Consider the following 22618-nt stretch of genomic DNA (forward strand, 5'->3'; position numbering starts at 1 on the left):
TGGTATTTTGATTTATGACGGCTTAGCGACGGAATAATTTCGTCGCTAAGCCGTCGCTAAATGTCGCGTAAATCCCTAATCCCATCCCTCTTTCTCTTTTTCCTGTTTCGCTGTCTTGCTCCCGCCCGCCGCCCTCTCCCTCCCGCCGCCCGTCGGCTCTCGCCACCGCCCGGCCGCCGCCGCTCCCCGTCCACCGCTCGACAGTCGCCGCTCGCCAGTCGTCCACCGCTCGCCAGCTACCGCTCCCCGTCAGCCTCCTGCCACCGCCCGGCGACGCGCAGGTAATCTTCATTCTTCTTCGTCTTCTTCTTCTTCCTCCGATTCCTCTTGTGATTTGCCTTTGAGCTGAGGTCCAACACCAGCAGAACGATCTACTTCATCATGAGCAAAGTTGTTCAGAGAGAAGTGAGGCTTTTGCTGTCTTGATATAGCCTCTGTTCCTCTGCCCCTTTTGCTTGGTCTATTCAGACCTGCTGCACCTTCATTTCCACCAGATGAGCCGAGCCCTTGTGGGCTTTTCTCTAATGCTAATTGCTAAACTAGATGGGATACGTACCTTCTCCACCAGCTCATCATCCAAGCCTAGATCTTTTGCTTTTGACAGAAGCTCGTCATTCAAGTCTTCAGGGTCTTCATGTTGGGAAAGGGCATGGCCAAGCAAGAGCAGCTTGGCGTCCTCCATCTTCAGTTCTTGCACTTGATAAATCCATTGGAACTTACGGAACTTTTTTCTAGAGGTGACCAGGGTTTTAATTAAGCCCCCTCTTTCGATGACGAGATTGGCGAGATCGGATTCGGACCAAACATCATCAAGAACTACCAGAATGCGTTTCTGGTTTGGTGTGCTGTCTTGTACAGCCTTTCTTAGCTGCTCAATTGCATCTTTCTCGCCAACAAAATTAGGCACGTCTTTTGCATGCACCAACTTCCGCCATAGTTTCTGAACCACCTCTACCAAATTGGGCGACTTGGAAATAGTCAAAACAACAATATCAAACTCTGCTGCAAAAATGTAAGACGAAGAAGGTGGTCACTGGTCAGCAGTATATTCCGATGGCAAAAAACAAATATTTTGCTTTATGGATCGTCTTTTATATGGATAGTAAGCAAAAATTTTTTAATCATGTGATTGCAAACTGTAATTATGTTTTCCAACAACTGCAAAAGTCAATATTCTAAAATACACTAAAATTTCTCATATGACTTGATGCTGCTTAATAATGATTGACTGCTCATGCATTTTCACAAAACATATATGCACTTATTATTAACATGTTAATCTCAAATTTATGTGTCTAATAAACCTACAAATAACTTAGCAATTTATTTTTTAAATATAAACCTACAAATATCTTAGCAATTTTTTTTTTAAATAAATATTTTTGCAGTATGACTTATAAATGTCATTTATTGTTTCCATAATTACAAGTAATTAAAGCTCATATATAGTCATGGGCTGTTCACCATGGTCATTGAGAGAGGAAGACTTGGCTGCAAGCATCGATGGTTTTGCTTTTTTTCATCTATGGTTTTGCTTATTTTCTCCTGTATGGGTGATTGATTATTCTGCTAATTTTTGTTAATCTTTTAGTTTTTCATTCTTGTAAAAGTTCTGTTTAGTCTTTTTGCTTCCTTTGCATAAGTGTTTGTGTTTCCCTAATTAGCTTCAATATTCATTGCAGTACATTACTTGCACACTTTATTTCATCGCATTTCATCATTAGATATATCATCATCAGTTTAGTTGTTTTTTGCATTGCATAAGTGTTTGTGTTTCCCTAATTAGCTTCAATATTCATTTTAACACAGTGGTTTTTGCAGATTTCTCAACGGAACTCGCTTGTGCCCCGCCACCCTTGGTAAGTAAGTGACAAAAACAATGCAAATCGGGTAAATACCCGTGGTGAGTAAGTGATGCAAGTGCATCACATGTTATTTAATTTATTGAATGTAACACTTTATTGTTCACACACTCACTTAGTTGTTGATATCTAGGACTGCTTTGTTGGAGTTCGGAGATCATGCTGAGCATGATTTTAATGTATGAATATGGAAGTGTTCTTATTTTTGGAGTGCGGAGTCCATGCTATGCATGGTAGTAGTTAGTGGGATATTGAAGTGTGTTTGCTGCAGGTACATGTTTGACATTTGTTTGATATGAATTATTTCGATGTATTGCAATGTTTGATGTGATTGTATCCATGCTTACATGTAGTTACTTTCAATTTGATTATGTCTTCCATGTGAAATTGTATACTGAAAGCATGCTTCAAATGAATGTATCGTGTCATGAATAGTTTGCACATGAAAATATTAAGTTATCAATGCATGCATCATAATTCTTGTGATTGTATGACATCATATATTGCATGATAAATTTGATATTTTCTTCATCATAGCATTCTGATGGTTCTCTTTTAACTAGTTAGGATACTATTCGTAACATCATACGACAGAATGACTGCAAACCGTGAATGGATGTATCGTAGGATAGTGGACAATGAGTTATCGCATGAATATATGGATGGTGTTGATAGTTTTATTGAATTTGCAACGACAAGTGTCAGTACGGTAGATCCCACAGGTCGGATTAGGTGTCCCTGCAAGATTTGTAAGAATAATCGATTTGTAGAACCTCATGGCGTTAGACATCACCTATACAGGAAGGGTTTTGTGAGTGATTATCAGAACTGGACGTTTCATGGAGAAGAATTTAGAAACGATTTTGATGCACGGGTGAATGTGGTGCACGATAATCCATATACGAATTTGATATTTGATGTCACAGAAACAGAACTGGGTTCTGCTATGAGTTCTAGTGATGTAAGAACTGTCGTAGATGAAGAATCACCAAACGATGCAGCTAGTTGATTTTATGATTTACTTAGAGATGCTGATGAGCCACTTTGGAACGGTTGTGAGAGTCACACTATCTTGTCTGCAGTTCTTCAACTAATGAATTTGAAGTCCGAGTATAATTTGAGTCAATCATGTTTTGACCGTTTGTGCATGATTGTGAAGAGTATGTTGCCTAAAGATGAGAAATTGCCACAAAATTTCTATCGTGCGAAAGTTATGGTCAACGCTCTAGGTATGGGTTATAAAAAGATTGATGTTTGTCCAAATCACTGCATGTTGTATTTCAAGGAGCAGGAAAACGACATATCATGCCCGTCATGTGGGCATCCTCGGTTCAAGCCAAAGACAAGAGGCAATGGTAGCACGAGATCAAAGGAAGTTTCATACAAGTCGCTCCGCTACTTTCCTATCACTCCTAGATTGCAGCGATTGTATATGTCTTCAAGGACAGCTAAACGCATGAGATGGCATGCAAATAAAGTTCGACACGATGAAAACAAGATCACGCATCCTGTTGACGATGAAGCTTGGAAGCACTTTGATCGTACTCATCAGAACTTCGCAATGGAAGTGTGAAATGTTAGACTCGGTCTATGTACAGATGGATTTAATCCATTTGGGGGTAGATCAACTCCATACTCATGCTGGCCAGTATTTGTAACTCCATACAACCTTCCACCAAGCTTGTGTATGAAACGTCCAAATCTTTTCTTGTCTCTGTTGATCCCTGGTCCGACCTCATCTGGCCAAAATCTTGATGTATATCTAAGGCCATTGATTGATGAATTAAAAGTACTGTGGGATGACGGTGTTACCACGTATGATGCCCACAAAAAACAAAATTTTAACATGAAGGTCGTTGTTCTATGGACAATCAGTGACTTCCCTGCATATGGTATGTTATCTGGTTGGAGCACACATGGGAGGTTGGTTTGTCCGTACTGCATGGAGGATTCCAAAGCTTTTAGATTGAGGCATGGAAGGAAGCCTTGCTGGTTTGATTGCCATCGTCGATTTCTACCCAGCGATCATCCGTTCCGACGTCAAAAGAATGCATTTAAAGCAGGCACAACTGAAACGGAAGGTCCATCCTCAAGATTGTCCGGCATAGAGATTCTAAGAAGATTGCGATACTTTCCAGATGTATTAACAGATGCCCGTAGTACTACACCCTTCTGTGGATTTGGGAAGGATCACAATTGGACGAAAAAATTTATTTTTTGGGAACTACCGTATTGGCCGACCCTATTGATACGACATAATTTGGATGTGATGCATGTAGAGAAAAATGTGTTTGATAATGTGTTCAATACAGTAATGAATATTAAAGGAAAAACGAAGGATAATCCGAAGGCCCGTATGGATTTAAAATTAATATGTAAAAGACCAGAATTGGAACTCAAAGAGTATAATGGCAAAGTACTGAAACCAAAGGCGAAGTACGTGCTCGGACCTGATCAAATAAAACATGTATGTCAATGGTTGAGACAACTGAGATTTCTAGATGGATATGTCTCTAACATTGCTCGGGCTGTGAAGATTGACGATGGACAGTTATATGGGTTGAAGAGCCATGATTGTCATATCTTTATGCAACGATTGATACCCCTAGCATTCCATGATATGTTAGACAAACCTATATGGGGGGGTATTGTCTGAGTTGAGCGGATTTTTCAGAACATTGTGCGCATCGGAGGTCGTTGTATCAGATGTAAAGAATCTCGAGGACTCTGTCATCACCACTGTTTGTCTGTTAGAAAAGATATTTCCGCCAGCATTTTTCGATGTTATGGAACATTTGATCATACATCTGCCATATGAACTAAGGGTTGGTGGCCCTGTGCAATATCGATGGATGTACCCATTTGAAAGGTATATGTTTTTTTATATTTGTCTCTTTAATGACAGATATTTAAAATTTGAAATGTATATTCTTGTCAGATGCATGTTCGACCTAAAAAAAAAGGTTCGTAATAAAGCAAGAGTAGAAGGCTCTATTTGTGAGGCGTACACTTTAGAAGAGATTTTAAATTTCTCATCTATGTACTTTGAACCTCATATTCCAACACGTTACACATGCTCGCCCCGTAACGATGATGGAGAACAAGTAATTATAGCTGACAAGCTGTCGATATTTCAACCACTTGGGCATGCATTTGGTAGTTGTCGATCAAGGCTATTGACAGATCGAGAGCAAGATGCAGCACACATCTATATTTTTTTTAATTGCTCAGCGATCGACCCATACATCGAGTAAGTATATGTATATGCAACTCAATTATAAATCCTTTTATGTTCTATATGTGGATACATGGCTCGGTAATATAAGTATTTGTGGTTTGCAGACGATTTGATCTGGAGTTGCAAAGCAAAGTTTCACATCTCACTGATGCAGAAGTACAAAAAGAACGTGAAACTAAGTTTGTGGAGTGGTTGAAACAGTTGGTAAAGAAGCTAACATAAATTTTGTACTTATAAACAACACTACAACAACAACAACAACAACTACGCCTTCATCCCAAAACAATTGGGGTCAGCGATATGAACCAAAAAAGAAATTCATTTTGGGTCTTCCACATGAATCCTTTTCCTCCAATCATTTCTATCCAACGCCATGTCCTCGGTGAGGTTCAAAGCATTCATATCCTTTCCTATCATCTCCATCCAAGTCTTCCTAGGCCTACCCCGACCTCTTTTAACTAATATATTTTCCCATTTCTCCAACCTTCTAACTGGAGCATCATTAGGCCTTCGCCGAATATGTCCAAACCACCGTAAACGATTCTCTCGCATCTTATTTTCAATGGGTGCAACACCTACCTTCTTACGTATCTCTTTGTTCCGAATCTTATCTTTTATTGTATTTCCACACATCCATCTAAGCATCCGCATCTCAGCTACACTCATTTTTTGAATATGATGTCTCTTGGCAGCCCAACATTCCGTACCATATAGTAAAGCGGGTCTAATAGTCGTCCTATAAAACTTTCCCTTCAACCGCAATGGCATTCTACGATCGCACAGCACTCCAGTAGCACTTTTCCATTTCATCCACCCAACCTTTATCCTATGATTTACATCTTCATCAATTTCTCCATACTTTTGAATGATGGATCCCAAATATTTGAAATAATCATTCACCGGTATATCTTGCTCACCAAGCTTCACTACACTCCCATCACTACTTCGTTGCTTACTAAACCGACATTCCATATATTCAGTCTTACTCTTACTCAACTTAAAACCTCTAGCTTCCAATGTCTGTCTCCATAATTCTAACTTAGCATTAACCCCAGCTCTAGACTCATCAATCAAAACAATATCATCAGCAAACAACATACACCACGGTACATTTTCTTGAATTGATCTCGTAAGCTCATCCATCACTATCGCAAATAGGAAAGGGCTTAAAGCAGATCCTTGATGTAACCCAACCGTTATCGGAAAATTGGTTGTCACCCCTCCACAAGTGCGGACATTGGTTACTACTCCTTCATACATATCTTTAATTATACTAATGTACTTGAGAGAAACACCTTTCTTCATCATTGTCCACCAGAGAACGTCCCTAGGTACTCTATCGTATGCCTTCTCTAAATCAATAAAAACCATATGCAAATCTTTGTTCCTCTCTCTATATCTTTCAATAAGTTGTCTAAGAAGATGTATAGCTTCCATAGTTGATCTTCCAGGCATAAAACCAAATTGATTCTCCGATATCATGACAACCTTCCTCAACCTAGACTCAATCACCCTCTCCCAAAGTTTCATAGTATGACTCATGAGTTTTATACCACGATAGTTTGTGCAATCTTGTATATCACCCTTATTCTTATATAAAGGCACCAAAGTACTCTTCCTCCACTCATTAGGCATCTTATTTGTTCGCCAAATCAAGTTAAAAAGATTTGTCAACCATTCTAAACCTTTCTCTCCCAAGCATTTCCAAGCCTCGATAGGTATACCATCTGGGCCAACTGCCCTTCTTGATTTCATTTTCTTCAAAGCCTCTGCAATTTCTTTCTTTTGAATCTTGCGCATGAAGTCACGATTTATCTCATGAAAAGGAATGGAGAAGTCTCCAAGATCTTGAGCATGACTATCATTAAATAGCTTATCAAAATAATCTTTCCATCTCTCCTTAATCTCCTCATCTTTGACTAAAACCCTTTGCGTTTCATCTTTGATACATCTAACCATACCCAAATCCTTCGATTTCCTATCTCTCATCTTTGCAAGCCTATAAATATCCTTCTCGCCTTCTTTGGTATCCAACTTGTCATAAACCTCCTTATATACCTTAGCCCTCGCGTTTCGAACAACTTTTTTTAGCTTCCTTCTTTGCTATCATATACTTCTCCAAATTCTCATTATCACGACTCTTACTTAGATTTCTATAACACTCTCTTTTAACCTTAATAGCTAATTTGACATCCTCGTTCCACCATGATGTATCCTTACCTAGTGGTGCACCGCCTTTAGACTCACCCAATACCTCCTTAGCTACTTTTCTCATACCACCCGCTATCTTATTCCACATTGATTCTGAATCCTCCTCGAGACACCAATCAACTTCCTTAACTACCTGCTCTACAAACATTCCTTGTTTAGCTCCTTTCAGTGCCCACCACTTAATTCTAGGATCTATCCTATGTCTATCCCTTTTGCGGCATTGTCTAATTCTAAGATCTAAAATTAAGACTCTATGTTGTGTAGCTACACTTTCTCCTGGTATAACCTTACAATCGATGCAACAACCCCTATCTCTCTTTCTAAGTAGGAAAAAATCTATCTGACTTGTATTAACCCCACTTTTAAAAGTTACTAGGTGAGACTCCCTCTTCCTAAACCAAGTGTTTGCTAAGATCATATCATAGGACAAACAAAAATCTAAAATCCTTTCTCCACTTTCATTTCTTTCTCCTATACCATAGCCTCCATGGATATTCTCAAATCCATCCCTACTAATGCCTACATGTCCATTAAGGTCACCGCCGATGAAAAGCTTTTCTCCATAAGATGTCTCTTGTACTACTCCATCTAAATCTTCCCAAAATTGATGCTTAATGGAATCATCTAAACCTACTTGAGGTGCATAAACACTAATAATATTAATAATATCCGTACCTAATACTAATTTAATAAGTAAAATTCTATCACCCTTCCTACAGACCTCAACTACATTATCTATAAACTGACGACTCATAACAATCCCTACTCCATTCCTATTCCTATTTATTCCTGTATACCAAATCTTATATCCCCAAGGTTCTATCACTTTAGCTTTCTCACCTACCCATTTGGTCTCTTGAAGACATAAAATATCAATCTTTCTCCTACACATAACATCTACTAACTCTACCAACTTACCAGTTAAAGACCCTATGTTCCAAGTGGCTAACCTAATTTTATGGTCTTGGACTAACTTCTTTACCCCCACCCGTCCAACAAAGTGAGGGAACCCTTGACTATTTGACACCACACCCGGGCGCCGGTGTGACGCGTCGCTTCTGGGCAACGACCTAGCAACCCTTGCACATTTATCACTGCCTCCGGGCCTAGAGAGTACAGCGCGTCGCTCAGTAGGGAACGCCCCAACGAAATTCTCATATTGGTTCATTTTCATAGGATATGACAAAGTTTTTATGCTGGCTGTCACAGGCCTACCGCAACCCTCCTCCTTTATCCGGGCTTGGGACCGGCAGTGTATAACTACACAGGCGGAGTTCCAACACTTATAAACAACACTAAGTTACTTAATTGATCGTGATCACAATAATTGTTTATGTCTGTGCGTAGGTTCGCCATGGTGATGTTAAAGATCAAGGAATATGTGATTTAGAAAATGGTCCGACCAAAGTTGTGCAATGCTACAACGGGTATATCGTAAATGGTTATCGATTCCATACAAAAGACTACGGTATAAACAAATCAACGATAAATAGTGGCGTGTGTGTCAAGGGTAGCAGCTACGGTGAAAATGAACATGATTACTACGGTGTTATAGATGAAATAATGGAGTTGACTTACTTAGGCATGAATAACAGGGTTACGATATTCAAGTGTCATTGGTTTGATCCAACTGCAACAAGACTCGACAAAGCTTCAGGCATTGTGGAGGTGAATCATAAATCCAGGTTTGGAACATATGAACCATTCATATTAGCCTCGCAAGCTCAACAAGTTTATTATACTTCATATTCGAGTATAAAAAAGTCAGATAGAAATGAATGGTGGGCAGTTTGCAAGGTGAAATCCAAACTATACCCCGAGTATGATCAGTTACAGGAAGATGAGTTAGCTGAAGACAGTGATTACTATCAATCAGATGATGTCTATGACTTCGCTTATGGTCACGATGTTGCGCATGATATGCATGTCATATCTCCATTGGCCGATGAAACATTCATAGAGGAATGTGATCCAAATGATGTACCAAGTGGATGGGCAAACAATGAAGAAGAAGAAGAAGAAGAAGAAGAAGAAGAAGAAAGTCAAACTAGTGACGAGGAAGAATTCTCAAGCTAGTGAGCAAAATCTTATACTACAAACCTCTATTTAAATGCATTGTAATACTTGATGTGAGTTGTATTGCAATACTTGGTGTGAATGATTAAAATTTTTATTTGAATGTATATTAATACTTGATACGAATGATTCGAATGCATTGTAATACTTTATGTGAATGATTTCAATTATCTGAAAATATTATAATTTATGCAATTAACGAATGATTTGAATTAGTGCAATACTTGATGTCAATGATTTGAATTATTTGAATGCATCGCAATGCTTGATGTGAATGACTTGAATGCATTGTAATACTTGACGTGAATTATTTGAATCTATTGTATGACATATGTTATTTGTTAGAATATGGTTCGTGGAGGTTATAGTGGTCGCTCATCCAGTAATAGCCAGGCTCAGCCTTCATCTTCACGGGCTCCTGTGATAGGTATATCATATAACTAATTAGATGCTTGATTAGTTCAAATGCATATTCTGAGAATTTCTAATGTATTTTTGTACAGATGATGTTGCGTCTGTACACGACCCACCTACACCAGTTGATCACACAAGTCAACAGCCAACACAGGAAACAGGGTCTTCTCAGACTGGCACAAGAAGACTCATTCGAATAGTGTATATCGATAATCGACCGTAAGTATTTTGTTTTCAATTATTGCATATCTTTTAAATATTTTATATTGATATTTACTATGTAACAATTCATGTGCAGCACGAGGTTTGAGCCACAAGAAGTAGTACGAGAGATTAGGAATTCACTTCTTCAACATCTACCAGGACCAGTTGCTCAATGGAAAGAGTACCCAAAGGAGGTGTTAGACAGATTGTGGTCCTCATTCAGGGTATACAGTTATTCCTCATAGTTAATGTGTTTCATATTTAATTTATTTAAGCAATGTCTACTAACTTTCTGAAAATATTTTTAGGCTTCGAATCGCTTCGCAACTACGGTGGAAGAAAATGATGCAAGGAAGGTGTGGCAGAAGGTGGCTGTCAATCGATTTGCAGACATGCTGCACACTATGAAGACTGCAGCAAAAAAAGCATCGGGCGTAGTAGATGATCCATTACTGTGGAAGGGCCATGGTCCTATTACTATCAGGAGAGATTACTGGGATGAAATGTGCGATAAGTGGGCGGAAGATGCATTTAAAAATCGCTCTGCGAAGGCTTCACAAAATTGATCGAAGATGCCCGAAGCCCATCTACACACAGGTGGATCTAAGACATTTGGGAGCCACCTAAAGAAAATGGTAACTCATCAATATATAATATTAATTTTATAAGTATTGTTGCAAACTTGTGTACTAAATCTTTTGTCATTTAACTTCGCAGGAAGCAGAAAAAGGAGACAGTGTACCATATAAGGATGTGTTTGTAGAAACACATAAACGAAAGACCACGGGAGTCTTCGTATCAGAGAAGGCGAGAACGACAACGGTATGTATTAATTCTATTAATAATCATTGCAATATATATGCAAGTTATCATAATGTTATCATTAATTATTAATGAATACTTTAAACATTATTTTGTAGGAGGCATATGAGCAACACATGGTAGAGCGATATGGCGATGACGCTACTCAGCATCCATCATTTGATCCTACAGCATGGGTGACTGCAGCAGGTGAACCCAAAAAAGGTCGCGTGTTCGGGTTTGGGAGTAATATGAATACTTCACCAGTTATTGGTTCGTCCAATTACGGCTCACCGACTTCTTGCGCCGACATAAGCTCCAAGCAGCCGACTATTCTTTTCGGTGATGATGTACGCCAGATCATTAATGAGTCACTGAGTAACTACTTTCAATACACCGTCGCCCCCTTTCTCCGAAATGAGATCAAGGTCGCTGTTCAGGATAGGGGATCTTCGATTCCAGGTCCCTCTCAGGTATAATCACATATTCAGTTTTTTGACTGCCTTAGAGCACATATGAGCATGCTATAATAACATATAGAGTTTTTTTATTGCATTAAAGCACATATGAGCATGCTATAATCACATATAAAGTTTTTTTGTCTGCCTTAGAGCACATATAAGCATGATAGAATCACATATAAAGTTTTTTTGACTGCATTAGAGCACATATGAGCATGATGGAATCACATATAAAGTTTTTTTGACTGCATTAGAACACATATGAGCATGCTATAATCACATATTCAGTTTTTTGACTGCCTAAGAACACATATGAGCATATTATAATCACATATTCAGTTTTTTTACTGCCTTAGCACACATATGAGCATGCTATAATAACATATAGAGTTTTTTTACTGCCATAGAACACATATGAACATGCTATATATCATTTATGATAGAATCACATATAAATTTTTTTTCTTTGCCTGCCTTAGAGCACATATGAGCATGCTATATTCACATATTCAATTTTTTGACTGCCTTAGCACACATACGAGCATGATCGAATCACATATATAGTTTTTTGCCTGCCTTAAAGCACATCTGAGCATGGTAGAATCACATATAGAGTTTTTCTAGATGCCTTAGAACACATATGAACATGCTATATTCACATATTCAATTTTTTGACTGCCTTAGCACACATATGAGCATGATAGAATCATATATATATATATATATATATATATATATATATATATATATATATATATATATATATATATATATATATATATATATATATATATAAAACTTTTTGTCTGCCTTAGAGCTCATATGAGCATGATAGAATCATATATAAAGTTTTTTTTACTGCATTAGAACACATATGAGCATGCTATAATCACATATTCAGTTTTTTGACTGCCTAAGAACACATATGAGCATATTATAATCACATATTCAGTTTTTTGACTGCCTTAGCACATATATGAGCATGCTATAATAACATATAGAGTTTTTTTACTGCCTTAGAACACATATGAACATGTTATATATCATTTATGATAGAATCACATATAAAATTTTTGGCTTTGCCTGCCTTAGAGCACATATGAGTATGCTATATTCACATATTCAATTTTTTTACTGCCTTAGCACACATACGAGCATGATCGAATCACATATATAGTTTTTTGCCTACCTTAAAGCACATCTGAGCATGGTAGAATCACATATAGAGTTTTTTTAGATGCCTTAGAACACATATGAACATGCTATAATCACATATTTAATTTTTTGACTGCCTTAGCACACATATGAGCATGATAGAATCATATATATATATATATATATATATATATATATATATATATATATATATATAACTTTTTGTCTGCCTTAGAGCACATATGAGCATGATAGAATCACATATAGAGTTTTTTTATTGCCTTAGAGCACACATGAGCACATGATAGAATCACATATAGTGTGTAATTTATTTCATTATATTTTGTTTATCAATACTGATTGTTCTTTTCTTGTGTAGGCTGCTAGCAATAATCAGGGTAGTGGAGTTGAAGGTTCAGATAAAGACAATGAACAAGAAGACGCACAAAATCTTGGCGATGATTAGAGGACTGTGTTGAAGAAGTTCTATTTTTTTTATTTTTTCTAATTGTAATTATTGAATTGTAAATAATTAAACTTCTTAATTTTAAGGTGGAACGATTAATTATTGTAGATTCTTGTTATATGAATTTTTTTATGTGGTTTGTTTTTTATTTACAGGAAATATAAATTGTACAGTTCTCGGTATTTAATTTTCAAATAAATTTTTTTTAATTTTTTTTCGTGTTTGCAACGGATTAGCGACGGAACCATCCGTCGCTATTCATATTAATCTAGCAACGGCATAGCGACGAAAGTAAATCCGTCGCCAAGCCGTGGTCGCCGTTTAGTACCGGCGGATTGGCGACGGAATATAGCGCTCGTTATTCCGTCGCAATTAGCGACGGACCTGGCGACGGAATAATTCTGTCGCCAGTTAGCGTCGAAATATTCACGACGTAAGCATACTGTCGCCTCGTTGTCGTTAATCCGTCGCTAACCATGTTAGCGACGGATTAGCGACGGAATGTGGTCGTCGCTAATCTACTGCTTTGTTGTAGTGGCCATTAAAGGGTGAACCAAAACCAACAAAGAATCTTGCCAAAATTGAGAACACCAATAAAGGTGTATGTAACATTCTTTAACAACGAAGTTGTTTTAACGGTGACATAGGATATAACGGTGAGATATCTGGCTCGCCATACTATTTTTGTTGTTATAGGTTATAATGACGAGATCCCTACTTGCTGTTATAGGTTATACAGAGAGAATTAACTCACCGATATAAGCTATAACGATGAGGCAGGGATCTCACCTGTAACTGTGAGACAAGGATCTCGTCCTTAGGCTATAAACCTGCAAACAAAAAACTAAAAATTAGTTTAAAAAAAATCATTCAAAAGATGACTTATATATGTTTTCAAAAGATGTCTTGTAAAAAGCTCTTTGATAGATTGCACAAGATGCCACCACCAAAGTATTACAACAAATAAATGAAAAAGTTTGCTCAACTAATTTTAAGGTAAGCCATTTTTCTAACAAACTCAAATACTTTTTTGGTGGTTGTCATTGTTACAAGGCATTGCCATTATATTAAATTTAAGAAATATCTAGTTGTTCGCTTACACTGAACCGTTTAAGTTAATTATTCCAAATCATCAAGTAGCAAGAGTAATAACTAAAAGAGCAAAAAACACAATTACTAAGGTAAAAAATATATCCACCTCTGTCCGGAGTATAAGGAACATGGTGAGGTAAATAATAACCTGGGGAATATATTTGATGGTCAAATATAAAGTAGCATAGAGCAGTATTACGACAATCCTAAGATCATCTTGGAATAGAAAAAAACATAAGCTTCTACTACAACTGTAGATAATAACAAACATACAGTTGTCACCCTTGTAAGGCATAATAAATAGAGTAACCTAAAAGACTTAACTAGGTGAGTGCACTAACAAAAAATTAGCCAATAGGGGCATTAGAGATCATCGCCCCGGTCACTAATTAAATCCAACATGCTAAAACCAATACATATATGACAAAGGAATCATTATTGCCAAGCATTTTCCTTTTTTTTGCATACATTTTTAAAAGCAATAATGAAAACTTAGTATTAGAAATACTAGAAATGCATAACAAAGAAAAATAAAGTCAAAGACAAGGGGTTAACAAACTATAAAAAACAGAGTTACTTGACTACTATTCACTAACGAGTGCTTTAATCAGTTTTTATATGCATAGCTAGCAACCTTCACAATAAAAAAAAATGATCACAAGCAAAAAATGACTTACTATTATATGCTTGAACTTCGAAGCCACAAAGATTTAACTTTTGGTCCTCAAATAAGATACATATTTCATAACTTCTTGTTTGGTTTGCCACGTAATAGTCTATGTAAGGTCCATTCTCATAGTTCTCAAACAAGTCACTCATAAAGTTCGAACTATGTTTGAGATCAACATCAAATTTCAACTTTGATTTTTGAGAATAGATAGGATTCGTGAAGGAATCTAAGAGTTGAATCACAACTGCATTCTGGACTTGTTTCCTTGCTGCAAGATCAATCTTTGTAATGCTTGAAGTAGAAACATCATCTTTGCTTGCAACTCAAACCATGTATTTAAAAGAATCTATCAGCACCATGATGAAACTTGATCACTAGCATATTAGTAAGCATAAGCACATATAAAACTATAAATCAGGACATCTCAACTATGAATATGCTGTGGAATATGGCCTGGGTGTAAAAGTTATCCACACGATAGTCATTGCCTGAGGCAGCAACAAACTGCAAGATCAAGAGTGCATTTATGTCAAAATAAACTAGGCAATTGATTCTTTTATGTTATATGGAAATGTGAAAGAATGAGCTTACTGTGTTGTTCATGATGCTATATAACACAAAATCACTAACATCAACCCACTCAACACCATGGTTGGATTTTGAAACTGAACCTAAATAGGAATATACAAGGTTAATGGTTGTTAAAATATCCAAAAGCAATGATTAGAAATTCATATCATAACATTTTTTTTTGTTCATGATTTTATCATTTTAAAAATTAAAAATACAAGTTTACAAGAAATAGAAATTGAAATAACCATCATAAAACATTAAGACACTAGTAAAATAAATCTCATGAAGACCTACATCTCCTCTATGAACTTTCTAGCTGCTTCTCTCTCTCTCACTCTATTTTTTTGTCTTTCTCGTTTATTTTTTTGTCTTTCTCGTTCCATTTCTATTCTTTCTCATTCTTTTTCTGCTCTTCCTCAATCTCTTTTGGCTATATATATAAGTTTAGTTTATATATATATATATATATATATATATATATATATATATATATATATATATATATATATATATATATATATAATTTAAACCATGAATACAAACATGCATATAATTTAAACCCCCTTTAGGGGAAACAAGTGCATCAGATCAATTCAGAATACTAAATGAAACAAAAGAAAACAAATATATTTCACATGTGCATACATGATGCAATGCTTGCATAAAAAATTCCTAAAATCAAAGAATAAATAAACATGTATTATTAAAACACTAACCCTAGCCAAAATAAAATTTTGGATTTAGCATGCATTCACACAATAGAATGCCAAAATAAAAATCTAAAACATAAAAAATCATAAAATCTAGTCATAAATAAACAAAAATTTAACAAAACATTTAGATTTTACATGCATTCACTTAATAAATAGCAAAAATAGGATTAAAATAAAAAACCATAAAATCTAATCATTAATAAACAAATATTTAACAAAACATTTGGATTTTCAATGCATTCACTTAGTAAATAGCAAAATTAGGGATTAAAATACAAAACCTCTAAAATCTAAGTATATAAAAAAACACCCTTCTCATGCAATTTACTTAATAAATTGCAAAAATAGAGATTAAAATATAAATCTTGCTAAAATCTAAGCTTACTCAAAAAAAAATTGATTTATTAATTTAATGGTTGATGAATCCTAAAGCTCTAAATATGAAACAAATTTATTTTCAAAAAACTAGGCTACGAGTTCTTTCCACAAAAAAGTTGACATTAAGGCACCAATCAGAACCATAACCTTAAGCATTCAAGTTCATACCAAAACAAAAACATAACTTTAAAACTTCCTAGCCCAACTCTAACTCAAATTGAAACTTCTTGGTTAAATGCTACCCAAAACCTAATGCCATTATACAAAAGGGAAATAAATATAATGCGTATTTGCAAGGAAAGGTGATCAAAGGTTCCTAATTCACGTATCAATAGATTTAATGAAAAAGGAATTGCAGAAGATTAGTTACCAGAGATTGTGGAGGGAAGAATAACAAGGCAATAAAGAGGAAGAAGATGATTAGCAGTTTGCAAAAGCATGAACAATCCTAAAAAGAAAAAAACAAGAAAAATCCTCAAAATTTAAAATTAAAAAAATGAAGAGCCACCACCAACAACAACCAAATCAGATAGAGGTTTTGGAGGGAGATTCCTTTACCCCCCAAGATAGAACAATGATGTCGCATATAGTAGGAACGGAAGATCTGATTGTTGCGGGCTTGGTGGTGCACGAAGAGGCAAAGGGTCGGTGACAACGACGGTGATGACTCTACGATGGGAGTGAGAGAGAGAGAGGTGAGAGTGTTGCGATGGTGGAAAATTGCCGACGATGGCGGCTCTATGACGGGAGTGTTGTGAGGGATAGGTGAGAGAGAGAGGTAAGAGATCACAGCGAGAAATATAAAAAGGGTCTATCAAGCTCATTTTATATTTCTCACTCTATAACGACAAAATAATTGTTGTCGTTATAGAGTAAAAGCCTACAATGATGAGAGTCAGATCTCATTGTTATTGATCTATAACATTGAGATCTTCTGACAGTTAAATATAGTCGTTAAAATGTTTTAACGACAATATCTAATGGCCAGAGAATCTTGTCGTTATGCATGTATTTAACGGTGAAATGTGTGCAAGGACAAGGCATTCCAAGAGATATCCAGCTCACCGTTATTGATAACACTAATAGCGGCAAGATTCATAACTGCAGTAGAGTAATAACGGTGAGATATTTATGTCTCTACTATTACCTATCAATTAGCGGGGACAAAAATCTCATCATTATTGCTTTATCAATAGCGACGCGATTTTTTCTCGCTGAAAACAGAGTCATCGCTATTGACCCTCATCCTTGTAGTGTTAACAAAGTAAATTCCCCATTACAGCATTGGAAAGCTTCATACATTTTTAATAAGTGTGTTGGTATTTATGAAGCATGCATTAAGGTGTGCATTTTAAGTGTTATCATAGTTGTTGGATCTTTTGATATCCAACGGCTATAAAAAGGGATTAGCTGCTCTAGGAGCACTATATATATATATATATATATATATATATATATATATATATATATATATAGTGATTCAAACATGTTAAATAAAACATGCAATGTGGGGGTTTTGGGACTTTTTATTTTATTTTTAAAATTTGACTATATGGATGTGATTTTTGCCCTTGATTTTATAGTGATCAACTCTTGTAATATTTGATCCTGACACATAGGTGGGTTTTTATAAGGCTAAAAAAGTCAACTGTTGAAAATTTTGTAAATTTTCAAGGCTCCAAATAGTGTTTTTACATAAAAAATACATGATTTTGGTGTTGATTCCTAGTAAAGTGACCATGCCGAACACTTCTATGGGTTTAGAATTGCTAAAAACTGAAAAAACCATATAACATGTTTCATTTAGCTTGTTTATATCTCTCTCTAACATTTAGTAATGTTGACCTGAATATGCGTGGGCCGTATTGATCCAATCTGACCTCATTGATGAATCAACATGGTCAAATGATAGGAACCAGGTTTTAGATCATGTGCCTTTGACGAAAAAAACAAGAATTTATGAGCCAAGAAAATATTTGCATATTGTGAGCCATTCATTTTTCAAGTCTCATAAAATAGTGCTTATGTGTCGTAATCAGATGAATCAATATCTGATTTTCACTAACCAAAACATATAGATCGTCGCCTCTGTTGGTTTTATGGAATTTTCCTTCAAGGGAAGTCAATGAGCCTAGCTCATTCTTGGATGAAGAGCCCTTTTTATTCTGACTGACATCATTTTTGAATGAAGAAAAGTGCAGATCCAATATGAAAACAAAAAGTGAGATCCTGCATTTCATTTGAGTCAACCCGCATGAGCAGAGGTAAAATCGACGCGAGGGCAAGTACATTAGTTGCATGCTTATGGTGTTAATTAGCATGTGAGAGGCAACATAGTTGTTCCTAGTCTCTGTTAGCAACGAGCCCACGGTGTTCCTAAAAGGGTGGGAACTCATAGGAGTCAGTCACTGAGGTTGCTAAACTCAGGTGTCTTGTCTGTCCTCCCTATGTAAGGTATGTCCTCTTGTCATGTCAGTTTTGTCTTCTCAATCTCTTTCTATCTCTTTCTTTTGCTATCTATTATCTTCTCGATTGTGATTTGGAAGAAAATTGGAAGCATTCACACACAGATAGAAAGAAAAAAATACTCCTTTCTCTCCAATTCCTATTGTTGAGTTAGCACCCCTCAGTCGCCTCTACCCGAAACGGATGTGCTGTGCTACAAAATGGCACAAAAAAAAATTAAAAAAAACTCATTTTGATGCCATGGCGACTCTCTCTCTCTCTCTCTCTCTCTCTCTCTCTCTCTCTCTCTCTCTCTCTCTCTCTATATATATATATATATATATATATATATATATAATATTGACCCTATTGCAAAATAAAATATGCAAAACATATTTTCAAACTAAAGTTAAAATAATATTTTTGTATGAGTCTTAAACATGAAATCAAGTTTAGATATCTATTTGATAGTTTCAGTGAAAAGTTGGGTCTTGGTATGTCTTTTTAGAAAACATGAGACTCTTTGTGGAATATCAGGCAAAAGGTGAGTCTTTTAAATGTTTTTTTCCCTTTGATTTAATCATTCATCTCGAGGTTCGGTTGTCTATTGATCAAGCTCAAATTTCATTATATTGGAACATTCATTTTGTAAAAGATTGTTAATAATGATAATCTAAATGATAAAGTACATAATGATGAGATCTGAAGCAATTTCATAAGAAATATCATAAGGTATAACCACATGACAGCATTGCATGGTCCCAACAATTGCGAGCCTAACTCAAATCAAGCAAAGGTGATCTAGCAATGTTTTCAGTATTGGTGTGTATTGATAGAAACCCAAATTCCAAAGGATCGGTTCTAGCCTTGTGAAGCACGGTTTAGAACCCAAAAATGAACTGCACCTGGCATGTGTGGAAATCGAGGCAGAAGCGATGGTGCTGTTGAAAGGGGAGAAACATGTTCTCGACTGACCGACGATGAGCAATCACACACACGAATCATGATTGAAATTTAAAGGTAAAACTCAATAACTTTCATTAAAGAAAAACTAAATTATGCAAGCCTATTTATAGAATACAGAAGAAAGATTAAGATAAATTGTACATCCACAATCCCTCTCTAGATGGTCTCACTCTCTTATAGAGTCCTGAGGTTGGTGGAAGTCTTAGAGGAAGTGGGATTCTCCACACTCTGAAAGAGTTCTTGGAAGCTCTCTTTCTCTCTTCTGCACAATCTCTAGTTAGGCAGGTGTGGGACGGATGTGGATGGTCAAACCCGTGATATGAAAGGGTCTCTAACAAACCACCCCTCTCAAACTCGCATTGCCCTTAAAGCAAGAACTCCGGGTACTAAGCTATTTTTCGGTCCTCCTACTCTTTTTTTAAATCTCGTTCCACCTTGTGGGTTATGGGTGTATAATATGAAATCAGATCTTTGGGCTGCTCTATATAAACTAAATAAACAAAAAAGAATCAACCTCAACATATGTACTGAAGTCATGAATATTCCTTTTTATCTAAACAAAGTCATATGAGAGACCTCCAAAGAAAAATAGGCCGAAAGGATTTGGAGCGACTGATTAAGACAATATATAGATCCATTTTGGAGGAGCTTGATTTGGTCCATATGAGTTGAAGTTATGGAGCATGATGCCCTTCACTAACTGGTCGTGATGCTCTGTAGAAGTAATAATTGGTAAGGTCAGATCATTACTCATTTTGCCCATAACTGAATCAAGCTCTAGCTGTATTTCGGTCTATCCACAACAGGCATTGGGGGTGGTGCTTCAACCATGCCTTCTTTGAAGAATGATACAAGATCGAAATCGTGGATAACTAGATCAATTTTTTGACAATCTTCATAGGGTCTTGCGATGAATGATGAAAGATCTACAAAATAAATGTTCCAGTCCATATTCATTTTTTTCCTTTGCTCAGTGGATTCGCATGGCCTCTTAGCCAAATCTCACATGGCATTGCCTATCTTACACAATAATGAATTTATATCATTGTCTATCTTACACCATAATGAATCCATCATGAATGCACCCTCCAAGTCAAGTGTTGACAGCCCGCAGGACAGAACGCTGTTGGTCTGAAATTTGGGTGGTTCAGAGGGTGGGAGTAGGTTTTATGGTTGTTTCTGGGCTTAATTAGTCGACTGGTGGGAGGTCTTAGGTACGTAAAACAGATTCTTTTGAGATTTTTTAAGGGTTTTAGTACGTCAAAAATAATTAATTTTCGGGACTAGTTAGGACATTACAGGTTCAGTTTGAGATTTAGGTTCTAATGATGTGATCGGATCTCAGCGGTCCAGATAAATGTTTTAGATCTGTAAATTGGGTATGAAAGATAACAGGTGCACGCTTCTATGCTTAATGTTTAGGATTTTTGGCTATGGGACCTGGCCTAGGGAATTTTTTAAAGTAGTCAGTCAAAAATCGATCAAGATCTAGACATAGTTTCTAATAGGGTCTAGTAAAAATATGATATCTATAGATTGAAAATTGATTTTCACGATCCGTAAATTGGGTTCAATCTAGGACAATAGGACTAACTAGGGTAATTTTTGGAGAATTTTTAACTCTCTAACTATATAAACATAAATTTTTAAAATCGAACTTGGATATAGGTTTGTACTGATTCTTTCTAATAACAAGCAAAAATTTGACTTGACCTTTGAAAGTCAAATTGGGGTCACTAGAGGCCAAATACGCTAACGATTCCAAATTCAAACTTGAAGTATAATAATCAAAGAACATGATGTTGATATGATCTCTTGGAAAGATTAGAGTTGAGATCTTGGGATGCAGATCATTATAGTTGATAAAGATCACTTTTGGTCGTGATTGGATCTATTGTGTAGAGTCGTGAAGGGCTTGGGCCCTTGCTGCATTGACCAAGGCAGTCTGGCTGGTCGACACAGTTTCTTAGAAGTGATGCTTTGCTATCAAATAATAGAACTTGATTCGCAGAGGATAAGTTATATTAGTTTTGGCTTTGTGAAGCATGGTTCAGAACCCAAAAAGGAACTGTAGCTGGTAGGCACAAAAAATGAGATAGAAGTAAGGGCTCAGTTGGAAGGGACAAACATGTTCCTGACTAGCCAATGATGAACTGGTGAGGGAGCAAAATTTTTCTCTCGGGCAGTAATAACACAAACAAACCGTGAATAAAAATTTAGAGGTATAACTCAATCAATTTTATTGAAGAAAAACTAAACTATACATGCTTATTTATAGAGTACAAAAGGAAGGTTAAGATAAAATGTATATCTATAGTCCCACCCTGGATGGGATTCCAAGGGGGCGTCCCACTCTCTTAGAGAGTCTTGGGGTAAGTGGGAGTCCTAGAGGAAGTAAGATTCTCCAGAGGGCGTACTGGTGTGAGTTTTTTGAAATAGATTTTTAAAATAATATTTTTAATAAAAACAATATAAAATCTAGATACCAAATAATTAAAACCGGCTCACACGAGTTGTGGAGTTCGGGTCGATCTCAGGGAACGGGCGAAACACGTTATATTTCACACAAATCTACTCTTTATTGCCTTGAAAAATAAAAGAAATAATTAACTAAGTAAGAGTACAACCCTTTGCGGAGGGATTAAGCAAATAATAATAAATAAGTGGCCTTATTACAAATTCAATGAAATAAATAAATAAAATAAAATAAATTTTAAGCTAAAAGGAAAAGAAAAGGTCTTCACTACATGAGCTTTTAGTCCCTTCCTTGCATTTGGTTGTGCTCTTTTCTTTGTTTCTTCATCATTAGTTTTCTTGAAGGGCCTTTTGAGAGGACCTCTGATGGGCCTGAAAGGGCTCTTCGAATGTTTGTTTGAGGGCTCACCGCACGTCT

The 22618-nt window shown here is 36.3% G+C and overlaps 1 protein-coding gene across 1 annotated transcript in view; it reads right to left on the reverse strand.

Moving 5' to 3' along the window:
* Positions 1-481: 481 nt before the first annotated feature.
* LOC149829615 (putative disease resistance protein At5g04720) overlaps positions 482-22618 on the reverse strand; it is a 32341-nt gene continuing 10204 nt past the window's right edge. Inside the window, exon 2 of the mRNA XM_090015211.1 lies at positions 482-1002. Coding sequence (XP_089871337.1) covers positions 482-1002 — 521 coding nt within the window. The remainder of the gene's footprint in view (positions 1003-22618) is intronic.

Source organism: Nuphar pumila, chromosome 8, assembly GCF_984573655.1.
Source record: "Nuphar pumila chromosome 8, dmNupPumi1.hap1.1, whole genome shotgun sequence".
Taxonomy (NCBI): Eukaryota; Viridiplantae; Streptophyta; class Magnoliopsida; order Nymphaeales; family Nymphaeaceae; genus Nuphar; species Nuphar pumila.